Raw genomic sequence first — 19939 nt, forward strand, 5'->3', positions numbered from 1 at the left:
CAGGCGACAGAGGGGCCATATGGTTTAGAAACTCTTGCTAAAAGCTATTTGAAAAGGCCCATCCACTTCCTCTTCTTGCTTTCCTTTCTCTTCTGAATTCAGATGCCAACCACTGGGACAGGGAGAGGGTGGCTGAAACGAAGAAACAGCGCTGCGTGTCCCAGAGTGACTTCCGAAACCTCCAGGAACATGCCGGGCGAGCGGATCCAAACGCCCAGCAAGGACCTGCTTAGCGTCCCCGTCTGCACCCCTGTCCGGAAACGCCGGGGAGAGAGCAACGTTGAGCCGAAGAGCCCACGGACTTCCTGGGTGGGGCTCTCCTTGGGGTTTCACACACTTGTTATTAAGTCATCGGGTTTCCCAGGGAGGTGTCTGCAGAGCTGGGACAAATAGGTATTTTTATTACCCACCTATCTCTTATTACACAAGAGAAAACAATCTCTTGTTACGGCGGCACAGCCATGCTACCCAAATGGGTCTTGACGGGTTCCTAAGTATTTGCAAAGAAACTCTAATTAGCACGAACTCCTCCTCAGAAAAAACGTCACTTAAAAAAAAAAAATCAAGGGTCAGAACTGCAGGTGACACTCCCCACAGCATCCAGTTGCCCAAAGACAGGGCCTGTGAACGCTGGGCATGGTGAGAGCGGCCATGGCTTCGTGGGAGACAAAGGAAAGTCCACGTGCTGCGTTTGAAGGAGGCCAATTTCTGACTTCACGTTGAAAACAAAAACTAAAAACTAATATTTAGCAATTTCTAAATCCATGTCTCCAGCCCAGACCTCCTGATGAGACCTGGGGTAGGCCGTCTGACTCTGGCAGAGAATGATGTCCTAAAAACCGAAACCAGGCACAAGCACAGTGAATCCAAGTCCCCAAGGACACAGGGGAGGAAGGAGGGGAGCCCCAGAAAGCTGCTGGGTGAAAACGGGAGCCTCTAGGCAGCCCTCCGAGCAGGCTGGGCAGGGCCCACCAGCGTCACGTACAGGTCCCCATCCTTCTGCCCTTTCTGTGGGGCAGGAACAAAGGACCCATTCTAAAGGGAAGCCAGCTGCCTCGCCCCATACAGCACCCAGGCAGGCTCTGAACAGCACAAGAGTCAAGATGCGGCCCCAAACTGCTGCACGCAAGCAGCCTGGAGGAGGGAAGCGCCTTGCCGAGGAGCAGCGCTGAGGCTCCCTGAGGGCACTGCCCCCCACGCTAGCTCAGGGACTCCTCCCTGGGCAGATGCGACCTTTGGCGTTTCCTTTTCTGTCTTCCAAGTAAAAGCCTAAACTTGGAAGTTTGATTTTCTACACCCCAGGCACTAAGCCTGAAGCTGGGCAGAGCAGCCCGGGGAGGGGGGGGGGGGGGGCCCAGGGATTTGTTCCCCCAAACCAGCCCCCTCCCCACCATAAGGTGCCCCGAGCAGAGGCTGCCTCCTCGGTGAGGCCCCCCGACCCACACACCTGAAGCCATCACCCATCCCCTGCCTCTCACCTCTGTCCCCCGATTTGTTATTAGGCATAGCTACACTGTTAAATTCACTGCCGGAAAGCACTCTGCTTGTTTTACGTGCTTACCCATCTCTTCACTAGCGTGTACACTTCATGGGACGGGAAACGTCCTGTTCCGCTGTGCCCACCATCCTAGAATCGCGCCTGACACGCAGCATGCGACCAGCGTTTCTCTCTCCCTTTTCTCCCTTTAAAACCAGGTTATAGCAGAAGTATACTCGGCTAATTCGACCAGATGCATTACAGTTGCCTTTGCCTGGGAGTTTATGATTATACAATATTCTTCAGCTTTTCAAAAGCTAAACTTAAACCAAATTTGAAAAAACCATATAACTTTATTCTTTAACAGTCTACCCAGAATTTCTGCTTCTGTCAGTAAACTTCTTAAAAAATGTTCTGAACGCACAGTAACATCTCATGACAGAGAGTAGCCCACACAAGACTGCGGGATCTTCTTGTTCTCCTACCTGCCCCACCTCACTGCCCACGTGACACAGGTACACTGTGACCCTCGCTCCTGGTGCTGCATGTTAACGTGACCTGTTACCACAGACCTGGAGAGTCTGTATTAAATGCTTGTTTAATTTAAAATAACCACGCAGCTACCCATGGAGTAGGAGTCAAAAGAGTTTGCAAACAGCAGGAATACTGAAATTGTCTTTCAATAAAGACAATACTTTTACAGTGTCCAGACCTCTGGTTTTCCCTCACGTGGGACTAACCCCTCTGTAGGAGGAGCAACTGGACAGCAATGCCACGCGCTGTCCCGTGCATTAACCACCACCATGCGGTGCCTGAGCCCTGGAGGGCTCCCAGACGTGCCTCTCTCAGCCCAATGCTGTAACTAAGGAACCAAAATTATATGAGACACAAAGTCCTTTCCGAACTATAATTCTGGTAAAATTCACAACAGGCTCCAAGAAGGATAAGAGCATTTCTTCAAGTGTCGGTTTTTTAAAGAACAGATTTCCAATTAGAAAACAAACTCCTCACCCATTCCACCTCCCTACTCTACAGTATGTACGTATGTCCTAATCTTCTGTGCAAACACAGCTGAAAGTTTACATAATTTCCACAATGCACTGGTCTTCACAGCTATTAGCTAACAATCCGTATTCTTCAAATTGTAGGATATGACATCCCTTTCCTAGCTGAGTCCTTGCAGGATGACCAGGCTCCTCTTTGTGAGGGGCCGTCTCCGCCCCCGGCACCGGTGTGAAGGCTACCTGTGGGGCACAGGGCAGTGAGAGAAGTGAGGCACAGTCTGGGCCAGGAGGAGGTGGCAGGCGGGGGCCAGCAGGGCTCTGGATGCCAGTCTGACGCTTCCTAATGTGGGGAAGTTGCGAGGACAGCTCACGAGGTCAAGCCGCGGCCCCCAGCTTGACCATCACAGTGCGCGCTCCAGGGGGCACCAGGGGGATGCCGCCGTCTGGAGGCAGGCAGGCCGCTTCTCCACATGAACGTGAACATCTCACACGCCCAGATGCAACATGCTGTGACATGCTTATCATTTAGCAAAGGTCAGTGACTCAGAACTGCCCTTTTCTTCATAAGGAATGAAGAGCATCTGAAAACTCAGATGACCAGAGTCGGCTGGCTTCTGACGGACACCTGGGCTCCACCATCCCCTCCGACTGCAATGCTCAGTGACACAGCCCAAGGGGACCTTAACCCTCAACATAAACTACTGGGAAATTCTTCCCCCACATACAGGTAATTCTGAGTATCACAAGCTCTTTATCACACAGAGAAATCTGACCATTATCTTGGAAATGCCTTTGGCTGCAAGAATGAAAAACAGTAACCTGGAACTGTTAGGAACTTACAGGAGCCTTCTTGTCGATGGGCTTAATGACAAACTTTTTGTCATTGAAAGAGATGTTCCTGATTTCACTCCATGGGAAGCCAATCTTTGGGGTCAACCTAAGGTTAAAAACAAAGGTGGGACAGTTAGATGTGTACTTGGATTGGCTAAGAAAGGTCTGTAAATGTATTCTTATTTTTTTTTTAATTTAAAAAAGTACAAAACTAACCCAAGAATCATAATGTGTACTATACATTGTAACCAAATAGTTGCTACCTGTGCTGGGTTAGCCCACAGGATGGGTGTCAGTGAGGGTCAAGCTCTAGGAAGCCTTGGTATGTGCCCATTTACACCGTCTTTCTCAGTTTCTGCATCCGGTCACCCCAGCTTGTAATCATGAGGTCAACTCTGATTCCTAACCAGGCACATCCCTTCATCCCTTGAAGTATCTCTCACGGCCATCTTTTGCAATGCATTCCCACATCACCACCCTAATCCCACCTCTCATATGCCAGCCAGCAGCCTAACCAACCAAGCTCCTTGTTGCCAGAACCCTACTTCTACTTCCAATCTGCTTGTCTGATTAGCATTCCTTTTTGTCAGTCCATTCCCCTCCTCAAAAATGTCAACACTGTCCCCCCCGTGCCCCGCCCCCAGTTTCTACAGATGAAATCCACAGTCCAACTTCACATCCAAGAGCCTTCTAACCCAGCCCCAGCTGCCTGGTTCAGCCCATCCTTTCAACAGAGTTCACTGCCCCCCCCCTCACCTGGAAGGGCCTCCTTCCTCCACCACTCCCAGACCTGCACTGTCAGGCCAGCTCACTCTCTCTCCTTCAGCAGCCTTGCCCCTCTCAACCTGCAGTCCCTTAAGCTGCATGAACTATTCTTGTGTTATTTAAATCACTGCATTATTATTTAGCTCTTTGAAAACCAGGCAGGTAAGCAGTCTGATGGCAAAGATCACATCTTCTGTCTCCTATACACGCTATACCCAGAGCGGCTGCTCATTAATGGAAAAGGAAAGGGATGAGTATGGTTCAAGTCCAAGATTTCCTTACTATATTGTTGTCTGTTTCTCCCTTCAGAAAATCTGTTAGCATATGCTCAATATACCAGGTACTCTGTATATACACTGGGTGCGTGTATATACAACTGTTGTATCTTCTTGAGGAGCTGAGGGCTTGGTATGGATTCCACCCGTCTGGTTCACACTCAGTGATGCATGCCCCCCTGGCTGGCCAGACACCTTCCCGTGTCATCCTCCAAGTTCCAAGACAGCACTCGGATCACACACCCTAACAAAAGCCCCACTACTGTCCTACTTAATCACTACTAGTCCGCTATTGGCTGAAACTCTGGATTTTTAATTAGCATTTCTGGGAAAGGTCACTGTATGATTTCAAGACCACATGGCTCTACTTACTTCATAATTTCCACCCTATTCTTCATCTCCTCCACCCTGTTCTTCCGACACACTCACCATGGACACCATTCCAAAAGTAACAACAGATCCTCCAGCCACCTTTCAAAGGTGCTGCCGTCAAAAACAGCCCTTTCCCATGAGCCACAAAGACTTCCAATTCAGAAAAAGAGCAGCGCTGGGGAGGACTCTACTGCTTACCAACAGGTTTAAATAAAAACTGATAGGCAATGTAGGTCCTGTTATGACAACACAAGCCAAGTCAAGGCAGTGGGGGTGGCCTCTGAAGGCCAGGAGTGGGCATCTAAGCCCGAGAGACGGCCCTTCTGGGACCCAGGCTCTGGTTTTAAGTGTCAAATCTTTTTGGTATACATCCTTTTTTTACTTTTCTCCTATAGGATCACCAATGCCAGCTGAAATACATCTGGTTAACATGCTTCACAGCACTCAAAGCATGCAGGGAGTTTGTTCAGTTATTTTATCATAGTATACGGGAGCTATATATATATACACATACATCGTTTAGACCAGTAATTTTGTTTATAGGTCTCTGAGCACTGGAAAGGAACTTAGGATGTCACCTGGTCCTGCCATGGACATAACCTCTGTCCTTACATGGAAAGGCCATAAAAGAGAGACATCGGGTAGGCATTTGTTGCTTCAGAATACTTTCCCCCAAAATACAAGGCCAGCATGCTGGGAAGAGCAGAGGAGCCAGGAAGCAGCAGTGCCACCCCGTTTGCAGCCATGCAGCCAGAGCTGTGGGCTCGGCTTCCAATGCAATGATCTCCCTGGCTCCTAGTTTTATACGAGTCTCTCAAAATAGTTTCTAACCCAGGAAACTTGGACCTGCAGGCTAGACAGGCATCTTTCTCAAGGGTTGGACATCCTGTCACCATGGCCACCAGCTTCTGCTTTCTGCTGTGCCTGCAAAATGTGTCTTTTTAAGACTCTGAAACGTCATATAACAATTTATAGCCTCCATAAGCATGACTGCAGTGTCAAAAGATGAGGACTAAACAAGAAAATTAGGACTCACTTCTAAGTTAAAGAACCTCCTTTAATTCTTGATCATAGTTGGAGGATTAAAGTCTACAAGGATTTCTTTCCCTTTTTTTGGGGGGGGGGGGAGGGTTCACTTATATAGGACACAAACAGGGAAGGACCCATAGAGATTTCTAAAGGCTTTATAAGTCTGTCCTTACTTAGGAATAAATTTTTCTTAAAATTCTTGAATAACAGGGGGCCAGAGCTCTTTGGAGAAACAGCTCATTCCAGGGCTGAAAGCAGGGTCTGGAACATCTGGAGGTGCCAGTAAGAAGAACCCTGAAAATAACGGGTTCACATCAGGAGGGCACAGGAGCCAATTTAAAAGGGGCTCCGAAAGGCAAATCTCAAACCATTTCAGCAACAAAATAACAGTATAGATCACAGCCCACAGAAGAAAACATATATCCACGAGTCCCCATTAACTTAAGTAACTAAACAATAAATGGAGAAGAGTAACTGGCTCCTTACAGTAGAATTCCATTAATACATGTAAATGGAATGATTAAAAAAAATCACCATTTCTCAAATACCACAATAATAACTGTTTCATGCAAGTCTTATCAATGGATGTAGAACTAAGAGATGAACGTATGAGAAACACATAGTTTCAAAGACTCTCCCCTAGATACACTTATCCATTATGAAGAGGAGGGGAGTAACTTTGCAGAGAAGTCTGGCAGATGTCACCTTGACCTGCGATCAAAGTCAACACCAGAAGTAGGATATTCCAACATCACATGCCACCTGGAAGGGCATGGGAGCACTTCTGTGGGATTTGTGCTAAAAGCACAAACCTCAGATCTTACTTTATGGGAAAGTATCAGACAGGTCCAAGGCGAGGGATTTTTCTAAGGAGCCAATGGTCAGTGCTTGTCACAAATGTCAAGGCTGTGACGGACGGCGAGACTGTGGGACTGTCGCAGGTGGAAGGGGCCTGGGAGGTGTGACAACTAAATGCAGGTGGAATTCCAGGCAGATCCTGGGGCAGAAAAGGGACACTAGTGGACAACTGATCAAATGGGGACACAGTCCACAGACTGTTGACAGCATCATGCATCAAGGTGAACATCCTGGCTGTCATACCTGGACTGTGTGTATGTGAGATGTTAACACCTGGGGAAGCTGGTGAAGGGCACATGGGGATTCTCTGTACTTACTATTTTTGGAAACTGTAAGTCTGAAATGATTTCAAAACGAAAAAATGGTTAAAAAATTTAAGCTCAAAATGTGCAGCGGAGGGTGAGGGTGACGTTCCACGTCGCGACAGGAGGGGGGATTCTGCAGGCAGACGTATTTGTCTAACGTCAGCAAATGAACACTCAAGAATTGTGCATTTCGTTGTCATTAAATTTTACATCAAAAGAAAAACAAAACATACTGAGATCTAGTAAATAATATGCATTTTGGGGACAATATACAGATGCCTGCAATTCACTTTGAAATGTGTGCGTGGGGGGCGGGGGACAGAGGGCAGTGACGTGGACAGGGAGGAGTGACAAGGCAGGTGGCTACATGCTGACGGCAGAATCTTGGCTGCAGGCATGTGGGATTCACTGTAAAATGCTTTCCATTTTGCAGTTTTTTGAAAGTTTTCATTAGAAGACTTTAGGAAGGTCTGGGGTGCGGGGATGGGCTGGAGAGTCATCTCCCCGAGGCGGGATGAGGCAGTGATGAGGCGGGATAATGGCTACAGCTCTGACCACACTTTTACAAGAGAGAAAAGGTGGTTACCCAGGCCTTGCCCTCCCGCTATCAGGAGGGGCCAACCTTCTCTGCAGGGCAGGCCCATCAGAAAACTCTCCCACACCCTCCTTTCTGCCACCAAGGCTTCTCCTCAGGCCCTCCCTCCCCGTGTCCAAACTCTCTTCTCAGCCAATCTGAGCTGGGCTTTGAAACTTCTCCCTAGAGGTAGTATAGCAGCAAACTTCGGTTGTAAGAAACCAAGTCATTCAAAAATTCTGTCTCTTCCGTGTTCAAGTTAGGATACCAAAGACAGAAAGGAGAGGATGGTCTGACAACTGTGACCCCGACATATTTGTTAAAACAAAACACATACAAATCAATGAAATCGCTTTTTGCTCTCCTTTGCGATACAGGTCAGCCACTGACGGAAAGGCACAAAGATGTAACCGCCCCACCCCCCCCATATCTGCCTGTGAGCATAATTTTAGAAACTGAAAAAAAATAATGTATTTAAATGGTTGAAACCATTTCTAACGCTAATAAAATAGATATGTAAATCAGAATATGTGATGTACAGCCCTGGGTAAGGGATGTAAGGGAAAAGACACTGGGCCTTCATTTCGTCCCCTCTGTGTCTGCAGCCCTTTCCAGCATCCTCCCTACTGGAGAGAAGGACAGGGGAGTGAGTCCGAGGAGGGATGACGCTGGGGGAAGAGTGCTTTCAAAGGACTGAAGAACTTGGGCTTCCTCTCGTTTTTGTTTTGGCCTGAGGATGCCGGGTAGGGTTATAACATAGCTAATCTCAAAGCTGACATGGGCGTGCAGGAAAGCTGCCTAAGTCCTCCCTCCTGATGTTCTCTCCTGTTCGGATCTAAGGGTTTTCAGAAAGAAAAACAAGACAACTGCTTCCCATCCTACGTGCTCCCACTTGACTGTTACATATACAATGAAAAAGGGACTCCAAGAGACTTTCTTCTTTGGGGAGAAGACCCTTTCATCTTTGGGGAGAAGACCCTTTGAGGTCGCCTGTTTCGCAGCTAAGCTGGGGATGGGAGAAGGAGAACAGAGGCAGGACTGAAAGAGCCAAGCTGCTCAGATTTTCACTTGGAGGAAATGGGCATTTATGTGGGTGGGGTGGTTACAAGCTGACAGCAGCCAAGTTCCTGCCTCTGGCTGTATCTTGTAGCTTGAAAAACCTGTTCAGACAGCCCTGGCCATGGCTATGTTACAGGATCTGCTTGAACCGAGTTTAAAGACAGAGGTAGTTTCCCATGTTATATTCCCACGAGGCTGTGGGGCTCCCTGCCGACCATCCTCTAGCTCGGGGGCCTCCATGAGGACCACAGGCTGGTCTCCTAAGTCCCTGACTTATCTGGACTGTTCCTGCTTGTCCACAGCACTGCCAGGGAAGGAGCAAACCAAGAGCCCCCAGTAACTCACTTCCAGGTCCTCAGACGAGTTCCTGCAATCCTCTGCTGAGCACACCATGTCCTAAGTGTGACTAGATTCATCTGATGGGCAGCACGCCTTCCAGTGGAGACACACTCTCCTGCACCCACTCCGGGCGCTCACTGGAGCACCTGGGGACGTCTGACACAGGCCCCCACCCCCAGGGGAAATGTATCTGTACTTGGGGTTCTGGCATGAACGCGTGTGGCTGGGATTATAGTGGATTCTATATATATCACATCATGAGTCAAAAGCAGTGCTGTTCCCCTCATGAATGTCGGGGGGGGGGTGTGTACCTGGGGCGTGGGCGAGCTGAAAGCACTAACACCTGAGAGCAGGTGAGACACGTGAGCTACCACTCCAAGTCCAAGGAACAGGAAACCACTACAGAAAACCTGTCCTTGCTGAGTGAGAAGGGGTTTTGTTCTGTGTATCTAGCTCCGTGGCAGGAGTAAGGCATCTGTGCAGTTAGTAACCACCGCGATGGGCAAAGGACTCAACGGGAGGCTGGCTTGCTTGCTCTTAACTGCAGCAGAGCCCCCTCGACACGCACAACATACTGTCAGACAACCAGATACCTCCCACAGGGTCAGAGGACCTAGCTAGACTGTCTGTACATAAAGGCTATTGTTTATAGAATCTTAAGGTCTCTGATAGCACCATAAATACTCTCGGTAGGAGTATGTATAAATATTCTTGGTCGGGTTAGCACAAACCTCAAGCTGCCCAGCACTGCCTGGCTGGTAGCTATGGGCACGCTGGTACCTACAGGTAGCTGGGGTGGCCTCAGAGGAAGGCACCGGGGACGCCTTCCTGCAGGTCTTTCACAAGCTCCAAAGTCTATGAGGTCACAGATTGTTGTGGTCCCCCTGCTGGGCCCCTCAGCACGTGCTATACATGCTAATAAACAGGCTAAGAGAGAAATAACAGGAGAGAAATACCGCACGCCTCTGAGCCGACCTCCGACACGGCCACGTCACAGCCGCAAAGCCCTTAGGTGTCAGACGCTGGGCAAGTTGCTAGATAAACACTTTGAAAGTAACCCGCATGCATATTTGCCATTTTCTCCACTGTTTCCAGGCCTGATACCCCACTCACTGAAGATAATATAAAGTTCAACTCACTTATCATCTTTCTCATAAATATTTAGTCCAAGGGCATCAACTCCAAGCCAAAGGTCTGTTCCTTTCTTATTTTTTATCTCAAAATAGTTGATCCCATACATCTCCAGGTCCTGGGCAATCTTCAGATACTCCAGCATCGCGCTGTCCCTGGTTGGGGTGGGGGCAAACATCGGCATCATCGTTAGTGCGCGCCGCGCGGATCTGCAACGGCGCGATCACAGAGGACGCGTGACAGCCGGGCGCCTCCAGCGCTGTCCCGCTGCGGGCCCCCAGCCATCCTGGACAGTGACCACTGCCGTTCTTCACGCATCAGGAAAGAACCAAACTGGCTCACGCTGCTCCCCCTGGACTCAGCGATTCCCTTGTGAACTTTATTGCTGGGCACGACCCTTCTCTCCCTGTGGCCCACGCGGTGTTTCAGGGACCCGCCGTCTGCCTCCCTGGGGCCACTGCTCGGACTCTGAGTTATTTCCCTCCACAGAAGATGCTTGGGTCAGACAGGAAAGTCTAAGGACGAAGTCTCTGAGGCCCACACTGAAAGTGAACTCCCGAGGCTGGGACAGCAGGCAGAGCTGCCACCGGGGCCGGAGAGGAGGATCTAGGCCAGAACACCCGGCGGCTCCGTACTCAGCAGCCGCAGGTCCCACCTTGGCCCTCTCCACGCCTTGCTGGCGCTTCTTTAATAGCAAGCGTTTCTCACTTGGGATCTTTTTTTTTTTTTTTACGTTTACAACCTTTGAGGGCAGCCACCTTATGGACAATGAACAAATCAGCACCTCTGTGACAGGAAAGAAAATGCCCGATGACCTGTGAGCAATGCTCCCGCACCCTTGACTAAAAGGAAGGGTTTCAGACACAAGCTTTTCTTTCCTCTGAAACAAGGAGGGGAGAAGGTGTGCCGGCCTGAAGGTGTAAACTAAACCGCTTCTGGCCCTGGCAGGTGGGGAGGAACACCTGGCTTTGTTAGGGAAGAATGTCACTGGCAGCTCATGCCCTGCAAAGAGGATGGGCTCCCAGCCCCCCAACTCACTTGAGCATCCCGCGGTGCTCGGCGTGCCACACCTGGATCCGGTCCTCCCACTGGTCCCTGGTGAGCTTGTGCTGGTCCATGACTCTGGATTGCAAAAGAAGAAAGAGGGCGCAGGGCCGTCACCCCAAAGGGCCAGGAGAGGCGACCGGCCACCGCTCACCCCCCACAAAGTCCCTCTGCTTCCCAACCCTCCGAACACGAGGCCCCACCGGCTCACCTCTGGGGGATCAGCCGCTCAGAGCTGAGGTACCCGGACTTGTGCAGCTCCTTGTTGTAGTCCCCGAACTTGGCCTGCACGGCGTAGGAGCCGAGGAGAACCGCGGTCTCGGGCGGGCAGTAGATCTCATCACTGAGGATCCCCTCCTTCACTTGCAGGAAGAACAGCTTCTGTGTGATGTCCTGGATGAGCTCCTCAGACACATCTTCGGGGTAGAACTTGGCCCGGAACTTGAACTGCAGAGGATTCTCCTTCCTGACCTCCTGTGCGGACACCTGGGCAGCAGAAGCCACACGCTCACTGCAAGTTCCAAAGACAAAGACCTGCCTTCCCAACATGAGGTGTCACCACTGACTCAAAAGGGTCCTTCAGGCCAGTTTTCAGAAGACAATGTTTATTCTGAAAGTCACCTTCCTAGTGCGGAAGACAGAAGGCCAGTGAGAGCCCTGCTATACCCTCACAGCAGTCCCAGCCCGCTAGGGACCCGCCAGGCCACCAGCCCCAGCCCTGGTTTTCTGGGGCGATGCTATCAACGCCAGGGGACTGGCTGAGTGGCCCCTGAATCCGGCCTCTGTCCACACGGCCAGGCCAGCCCTGGACCATGGACTCGCTCTCAGCAACTCCTCACGCTCCCCTCTTCCACGCCTCCAATCACCCTCCTAACGGATCCAGTAATACGGGAGGAAAGCAGGAGTTGGAGAGGAGGGAGCAATTGCCTGCAGAAAACACATTTAGCTTTTCCCTGTAATTGTTCATGGAACTATCCAGTCCTCAGAGCTGGAACTCCATCACAGGTTTGAACAGGTTTGAACAAAGCAGTAACAGATGCTTACAAAACAGTGGGTGATTCATGGTGTATAAGATTAACAATCTCATTTAAAAAACAAAAAAAACAAAAAAAAAACTAAGGTCCGTTGAAAGCTAAACAATTATGCATCATACGCTCCAGTAAGGGAGCAGGTAAGCAGAAATACCAGGATCCAATTTCCAACCACTATCCCCATTTACTGGAAACCCGCAACCTTTCTGTCTATAAAAACTTTTACACAAATAGAAAGGAACAAAAAACAAAAGACAGTTTCCATGTCAACAGAGTAGATCAAACCCAATGAATAGCCTGTAAATAGTTAACTCTGACTTACCTTTTTATCAAGTTTCAACCAGGTAGGAAATCCTTTATTATCCACATACTGGAGGCCAAAGTACCACACTTCCCGAAGGCCGATGGTCTTAACCACCTGTGTGAGAGAGCCGGGGGGGGGGCCGGAACAGTCACGAGGAGCTCCCTGCACGGCAGCGGCCCTGGGCAGTCACCGTCACGCGGCGCAGCGGGGCTGCCAGGGAGTGCGGTGTCGGCTCAGCCGCCGGGGCAGCCCTCCCCGCACTGTCTGTCTCTAACAGACCTGGGCTCCCTGCAGAGAAAGCGCCAAGTCCTGCTCGCTGGACCACCAGGTGAACCGTTTACTTTTATAAATGTGAGCAGATTTAGGGCTAACTATAAGTCTTATAAAATGTCACTCCTACTCCTGTGTCCTCCATGATGCGTTCCTGAGTCAAGACCGTCCGGTGAGCCACGGAGAACGGGCGACCACCACACTGGTAAAAAAGCGTGTGTCACAGGTGTGGCTGTAGCTGTTGGGGCGCCCACGTGGAAAGGGGGTTGAAAGGCACCAACGAGAAGCAGAGGGCCACGCGGGCCTCCCCTGGCTGCCCGTCTCTGCTCCTCGCGGCTGGCCCAGGCCCCTGCTCAGCAGGAACAGGCACACGGCGGTCCCGGAAGGGCAGGGGGCAGAGGGCGGTGGGCTCCCAGGGGAGATGGGGAGTGCTCCGCTTCACACATGCCCAGGGTGACCAGCACTCTTTCAACCTCCAGAAACGTGAAATTTTGATACAGGAAGTAGAATTCAGCCCTCGGTCAAAGCGAGTTTCACATTTTTAAAATTCTCTACAGTACTAGGAAAAGTCTCCTGCGGTCCATTGCAGAGAGTGTGTGTCTGCTACACGCCAGGAGCCGACCTGCTGCTCCTCTGTGCCCTCCACTCACCCAGAAACGGGGAGGTGGGACTAGACCTGGGGCTCCTCCTCACGAAATGACACGAGGGTGGTTTTGACCCTTACCAGTGCTTTATCCCAAGTCTTTGGTGAGCCCCAGGTCTGGTTTTCATGGTAGCAAGTGTGAGGAAGTCGATTCAAAGACCAGGTTTTCTATACCCGATCCTGCTAGTTTCTTACTCCCCACAAACCTCCATCTCAGCATTTGGATACGAAACCTGCCTCGCCTTCCTCTTCAGCTGTTTCAAAGCTGCACAAAAAAGCCCCACATACAGAAGCCACTCTACCTCTCCCGTCTAGTCCTTCCACTCCATCCACAAACTGCAGCCTTAGCCTGGGTCTGACCAGGATGAAACCATTTCCTGTCTACTTGACTTCCCTGCCCCCGTGCCTGTCAGGCCCTCACTGATCTTCAGATTCCTCTATCTGTTCTGACGGGGCCAGTGCCCCTTCACAGAGCCGATCAGAATTTGGAGCCACGGACGTGACTCGGGCCCCTCACTCTCTCGGTGGAAGCCTGTCCCTGGGTGCCCTGATTTGCCACCCATCTTTATGGTATGAATCTTCCGTCCACTTCCAGGATAACCAGTGTGTTTCAAAGCCCTACTTCTCTCCCTGTGGCTCCCCCAAAGCACACAACAGAATTAAACAATCTTCCTTTCTGCAGTCCATTCTAAAAACTGACCTGTCAGTCCTCTCTGCAAGGAAAACCCAGCATTCCTAGAAAAACACACTCAACTGTTCCCTCTAATGTCCCTACCTTAACCTGAAGCTGGTACACAGCATACAAGCCGATTCTGCACAAGTGTGGGGTCCAGGCCTGTATCTCTGCCTCCGCGGTGTTTTAACTGGTAGGTGTGGGGAAAGGAAAAGGCAGGGATGTGTCTACTTAACTCAGTCTCGAGCAACAGCTGGAAAACACTACTAATACGTTCTGATGATGAAAGCAGTGAGCACACAGTGCACAGAGTCACAGGGCAGGAGCTCCTTGCTCAGCACATCGGCAGCTGCAGCAGTGAGAAAGCACCACGGCCCCGCCAGGAGCCTGCCTCCACGATGGCCTCTGTGAGGGCCTCCGTCACCTCGGAGCCCGGGACTAGAATCTAGTCATAAACAAAGCAACAGTGCTGGGGGGAAGGGGGGACACGGACGGACAACAGTTACTGCTGAAGAGACTTAAGTGACAGAGAGGGTGGGAGAGAAGCGGACAGACTACCTTCCAAGTCTCTTTCAAGCGATTCCAGTTAAGGACCCACATCTTAGAGACTGGCAGCTGGGCCCATGAGCGAGCGCTTCCAAGACCTAGAAGCGCATCAGATGGAGCAGCAGAAGAAGGGTACAGAGCCCACGCAGCCTGCAGCCCCTCACAGGTCACTCAGGAGGAAACACGCCCAGCGCGGCGGAGGCCCACCTGTGCAACAAGACCTGAACGTCCCGCCTCACGTACCACCTTGGAGAGATAAACAAATGGACCTTCAAAGAGCGAGGTATAACTGGGGTCAAGGGTGTGGAGCTGGCCTCTGCTCTGGCCCGGCTGGACGGCCCTTCCCGCCGAGCCTTGGCATCTGTGATTCTAACACAGGCTGCGTCACGTGCCGGGTCTGCTCCAGCCTCAACTTGTCAGATTACATGGTATTTCTCAACAGGAATACACGATCCTGAAAACACTCAAACACTAACTCTATCAGAGATTCTGTGATCCAGGCCCTGTCATGAAAGGAGGAGGGGAGAAGAACAAGAGGGAGGAGAAGGATACAGAGGACCAGAATCTTCTTATCGCTATGGCTCCCATTCCTCTTAACCCTGGCTGAGTTCAGAGGAAAGGCGACCTGGGGACAGTGGTTACAGTGAGACTGGGCCTTGCTTTTCCTTTAGCAGGGGATGCAGGGGCTGGGGACAGTCATACAGCTGGAGCAGGATGGCTGGGGAGAGGCTAACAAGCTGCAGAGTAACTTGGATGCAGAGCTTATGAGAACCTGGCGTGCTGACTGGATTTATGCATTTAGCGTTTTTAAAACAATCTACAATGGACTGAATTCAGGGTCCATTTTTGCACACCTATTAATCCACAACGCCATGCTCCTGGCCAACAGCTCATCTCATATTAGAAAAATCCTGGCTTAAAACCAAGGCGAATACCAAACTAGATACAATTATTCAGCATTTAGGAACACATGAGTTCTGTGACCATGGTCCCCCGGGGCCAAGAGGCTGAGAGAATCGCGTGAATGATGCGGCTCAATGCCCAGCACACATGCATGCGGTTAAAAGAGAGTGTCTGAAACCAAAACACATGGTGAAGTGTCCTTAAGCACCAGGACAAGCCTCTTACCCTCTGCCCCACCCCCACCAAAGGCCCCTAAGTAGCAGAGACAAGGATCTTATAAGCAATAACGGCGCTTATATCTTGCACCGTACATTCTGCTACCTCCTTCAACAGCCTCTTCACACAATTCCTTCAAGGCAACATATGAGACGCACCTGGAAGGTGGAGGTAGGGGAAGCTGACTGGCTGCTACACTGAATGTCAAGACAGTGTCACCATCCTGACACCGAGCTTCGGTCTCCACTTTAAACACTGTGCTTAAGGACACCCCCCGCCCCCGCCCTCCTTTGCAGACAACGACTCTGGCGACTGAGGGTCGGATGCACTAGCTGCAGGCAGAGCTGACCGAGCACCGGCCTCCTCCCCGTCCGTGCTCTGACCACCGCCCCACGTGGTGTCCAGGATGCTCTTTCAGGAGAAACCCTCAGATTTCCACTACAAGTCCAGCCCCACCTGGGGCAGTAAATGTCTTTATCCTTATTGGGGGACGCACAGCCGGGGAATGGCCTCAAAATAACAGCACATGGAGAGCAGAGGCTGCATCCGCACCCTCCCCTGGAGGCATCAGCACCCCAGCCCTGCTCACTGGCTTGGGGGAACGAACCTGCTGGGTGCTAGCTCTGGGGATGAAAGGGAGATCCTGTCACACCCTGGGTGAGTCACCTACAGCTTCTACATCTGCCAACACTCCGCTCCACTATCTGGTTTGGAGCTGGGATGCAAAGCCTCGCTTAGCCCACCAGCGGGGCCTCTCAGGAAGGCCGCTGACGGTGCAGACAGCTGGGAAGGTGCACCCCAGCCCATCGCCCTATTGGGTCCTCAGCCCCAGAGCAGAATTTATGGAGCCCAGAAAGGTAGGTCTCGCTTTTGTCTAAAGCTTGGAACTGTTCCGTCGGAGCGTTACCAAGGCCCTCGGTGTGGTTCACTGTTCTTATTAAAACTCTGTGTTCGGGGCTTCCTAGGTGGCGCAGTGGTTAAGAATCTGCCTGACAATGCAGAGGTCACGGGTTCGATCCCAGCTCCAGGAAGATCCCACATGCCACGGAGCAACTAAGCCCGTGTGCCAAAAAAAAAAAAAGAGCTAAAACTCTGTGTTCACCTTCAGTTTTCAGGAAGAGGCAAGAGCGCGGCTGGGCCACTGCCCAGTTCAAGGGGAGGCTGTCTGCTGGCATCCAAGGGGCTCAGGATGTTGAGGATGCAGGGAGAGGCTGCTGCACCCCAGCCGTGAAGCAGATGGCAAGAAACGGCCAGGGGGACTGTGGAGACCCCAGCGGGAGAGATGGCAGCCAGAGCTCTCGGGTGAGGCCCTGGCTCGTGAAGACTGCACGGCGGCCCTTCTTCTCGGGGCTGCGAGCAGGGGCCACCCTGGGGAGAGTTTCTACAACAGCCGAGTCCTGCTGACAGGAGGGGAAAAATGGTCTACTCCCCAACGAGAAGCTAGCAGCAAACCAATACGCTCAGCAAAGTGATTCAGATGTTACAAACTTTTTTCTTCTAACTGGGAATCCTCCCTCAAGTTCATAGAGACCAACCTGATCAAAAAGCTGTTTTCCTGTTGTATTTGGCTGGATGGCGAACTCCAGCTCTGCATCCATGGTGGTAACTCGGACGTTGATCTAGAAAACAGAACAGAATATCCTACACTTAACCAGGTGTTCTTTTAATAATCTCCCGAGTTTTCCACCTAAACTCAAAGGTCCTGAACAACGTGGGGAGTGTGTCCTTCCTCCACATCCATTCTCATGCCTGTCACCACCCGCCCCCAATACCACACATACCCCCAACCCCAAACACCCTCCACACACATCCACACCCCACCCCCCAACACCCCCACACACATTCAAGCCCCACCCCCAACCTCAAACACACCCCCCACCCCCAAAACACCACACACACAGTCACACCTCACACCATACCCCACCCCCACCCCCAAAACACATGCCACACACACAGTCACACCTCACACCACCCCCACCCCCAAACACACACCACACCCCCCCCCCCAAGACCCCCCGCCCCCAGCTCTGTGCATGTGCATGCAGTTTGGGTTCAAATGTGTGCCCTCACAGCTGTCATAAGTCACATTCACACTCAGGTCTAAGCTGTTTTTCTACAAAACACTTTGATAAACTGTTGACACAGTTTCCATACATCATCGCACATTTTGTAAGGTTGGTGGGGAGCATCCAGACCAAGTCAGCAAGTGACAGGAGAAGGGAGGAGGATCTCACATGCCGCCAGCAACTCCAGACACCACCTCAACAGTGAGCAGAAAACCCGCTAAATGACCACAGCCACATGAAGAGGGCAGAATACTATGCAGTAAATTGAAAAGGTAATTATGAAGACAGTAAACATGGAAGCATTACTGGTTGGTAAGATCACAAGGTGGTAGTGATGGGAAGGCCTGAAAAAATGTCTATTATTACCATATAGTCAGTGGTTTGAAGAAATTGACTTCAAGGCCATTTTCAAATTAAAAACCCAGAATTTACTAGCATAAGAAAAACATACAGGACTTCCCTGGTGGCGCAGTGGTTAAAAATCTGCCTGCCCATGCAGGGGACACGGGTTTGAGCCCTGGGTCCAGGAAGATCCCACATGCCGTGGAGTAACGAAGCCCATGCGCCACAGCTACTAAGCCTGTGCTCTAGAGCCTGTGAGCCACAACTAATGAGCCCACGTGCCGCAACTACTGAAGCCCGCACGTCTAGAGCCCGTACTCCACAACAAGAGAAGCCACTGCAATGAGAAGCCTGCGCACACAACAAAGAGTAGCCCCTACTCACTGCAACTAGAGAAAGCCTGGGCACAGCAACAAAGACCCAATGCAGCCAATAAATAAATAAATTTATATAAAAAAGAAAAACATACAAATCTAACTACTTTATATTATGGTCCCAAAGGAAAATACCACAGCAACTATAATGTTTAACATTAAGAAATGCTTGCTTCTCCCCATTTTTCACATGAAATATATAAATGGCTGGATAGACATGTATTCTGAATTCTTCCTAACACGGATGGAAACGTAAGAAGGTTATAGATTAAGTATTTATTTAGCTTCCTGATATAAGAACTAACATGCAGTGAGTTCCGAATGTGTGTCATGCCTTGGCTGGATACTTAGACTCTAAGTTGAACAAAAATTAGTCTTTATAAATCATTTTTTTCCCTAACACTCATGACTGTGATGATTGAGAGATAATTTTACATACATCCAGTCTGTCTTAAAGGTTCTCTGACTGATGTAGCATAGAGAGGTGAGGCCTAATTTTCCAGATTTTAATAAAAGTTTCCTCTCCAATCTCAAGTCTACAAATTAAAGAACCGAAGTTTATTGAGAAGCGAGACTAGGCACATTTTCGATTCTTCAAATTTATTAAAATATAAAAACCTAAGTTTCTTCCTTTTCCTGCCAGCAATAATTTATTTTTAAGAAATCACGAACGGCTGTTAATGAAGCAAGTCTCTGTCTCTCAGTATGATTCCCAAGGCGCATGGGAGATGCGAAAAGCAGCCCCGAAGTCAAATATTCTGTAACAAACTCAGCAGCAAATCACACTCATAAGCCCACAATGAATAGTATGCTTGAAACTGAAATGGGGGGACAGGGAGCTGACAAACGCAGGGCCTCAGAAATGCTCTTCCTTCTCTATTATTTACTGATTCAGGAATTGAACCACCAAACAATGTGTACCAACTGCCACTACCCTGGTTAATTAATATAAAATTAATATAAAATAATTAATATAAAAGAGCGGAGGTTCATGCAAAGGAGATTTCAGACTCTAACTCTTAAATCTCAATCACCTCTAAATTTGAGGACCAAGAAAAAGTCACCTCCTGAAACCAATGCTAATAATTAACATAAAAAAGTGATCATCACACCATTTTTAACCGTTTTGCAAACTAACAGGAATTTAGACAAAAACTATTTTACAGTTCTGAGCAGGTTCATATTTGACTCAAAGTTCACACAGCTCTTTGAAAAGGACTCGCAAAATAACTCTTTGAAAATAACCTGCAAAATGAATACTTTTACTGAGGTTGGATGCAACAAGCCAGTAGTATGGAGAAAGGGAGCTTCTTAAAAATTAAGTGTACTGGGAAGGTCTGTGCAACCTGCAAAGACAGCACCTCCCATCACAGCAACTGAAAATGACCATCAGCAACTCCAACGAGACATTTTGCCAAATTTCACTTGGTCGGGTCTTTCCAGGGACTTCCTTCCTTGAACATGGGCAGTCCTACAGGCTGGTGCATGACTGGGAACAAAGCTCTCAA

The 19939-nt window shown here is 50.0% G+C and overlaps 1 protein-coding gene across 3 annotated transcripts in view; it reads right to left on the reverse strand.

Moving 5' to 3' along the window:
• Nucleotides 1–19939, reverse strand: part of EZR (ezrin) — a 48231-nt gene that overhangs the window by 5596 nt on the left and 22696 nt on the right. For 2 of the 3 annotated variants that reach the window (XM_057737696.1, XM_057737695.1), the window contains 6 exons: nt 17185–17268; nt 12417–12512; nt 11275–11549; nt 11058–11141; nt 10028–10174; nt 3322–3418 (listed from right to left, as the gene is read on the reverse strand). In XM_057737696.1, the coding sequence (XP_057593679.1) occupies nt 3322–3418; nt 10028–10174; nt 11058–11141; nt 11275–11549; nt 12417–12512; nt 17185–17268 (783 nt within the window). Of the gene's footprint in view, nt 1–3321; nt 3419–10027; nt 10175–11057; nt 11142–11274; nt 11550–12416; nt 12513–17184; nt 17269–19939 lie in introns of those variants that run through there. The other variant, XM_057737697.1, reaches the window with a different exon arrangement.

The sequence above is a fragment of the Hippopotamus amphibius genome, chromosome 6 (genome assembly GCF_030028045.1).
Source record: "Hippopotamus amphibius kiboko isolate mHipAmp2 chromosome 6, mHipAmp2.hap2, whole genome shotgun sequence".
In the NCBI taxonomy this organism is placed as follows: domain Eukaryota; kingdom Metazoa; phylum Chordata; class Mammalia; order Artiodactyla; family Hippopotamidae; genus Hippopotamus; species Hippopotamus amphibius.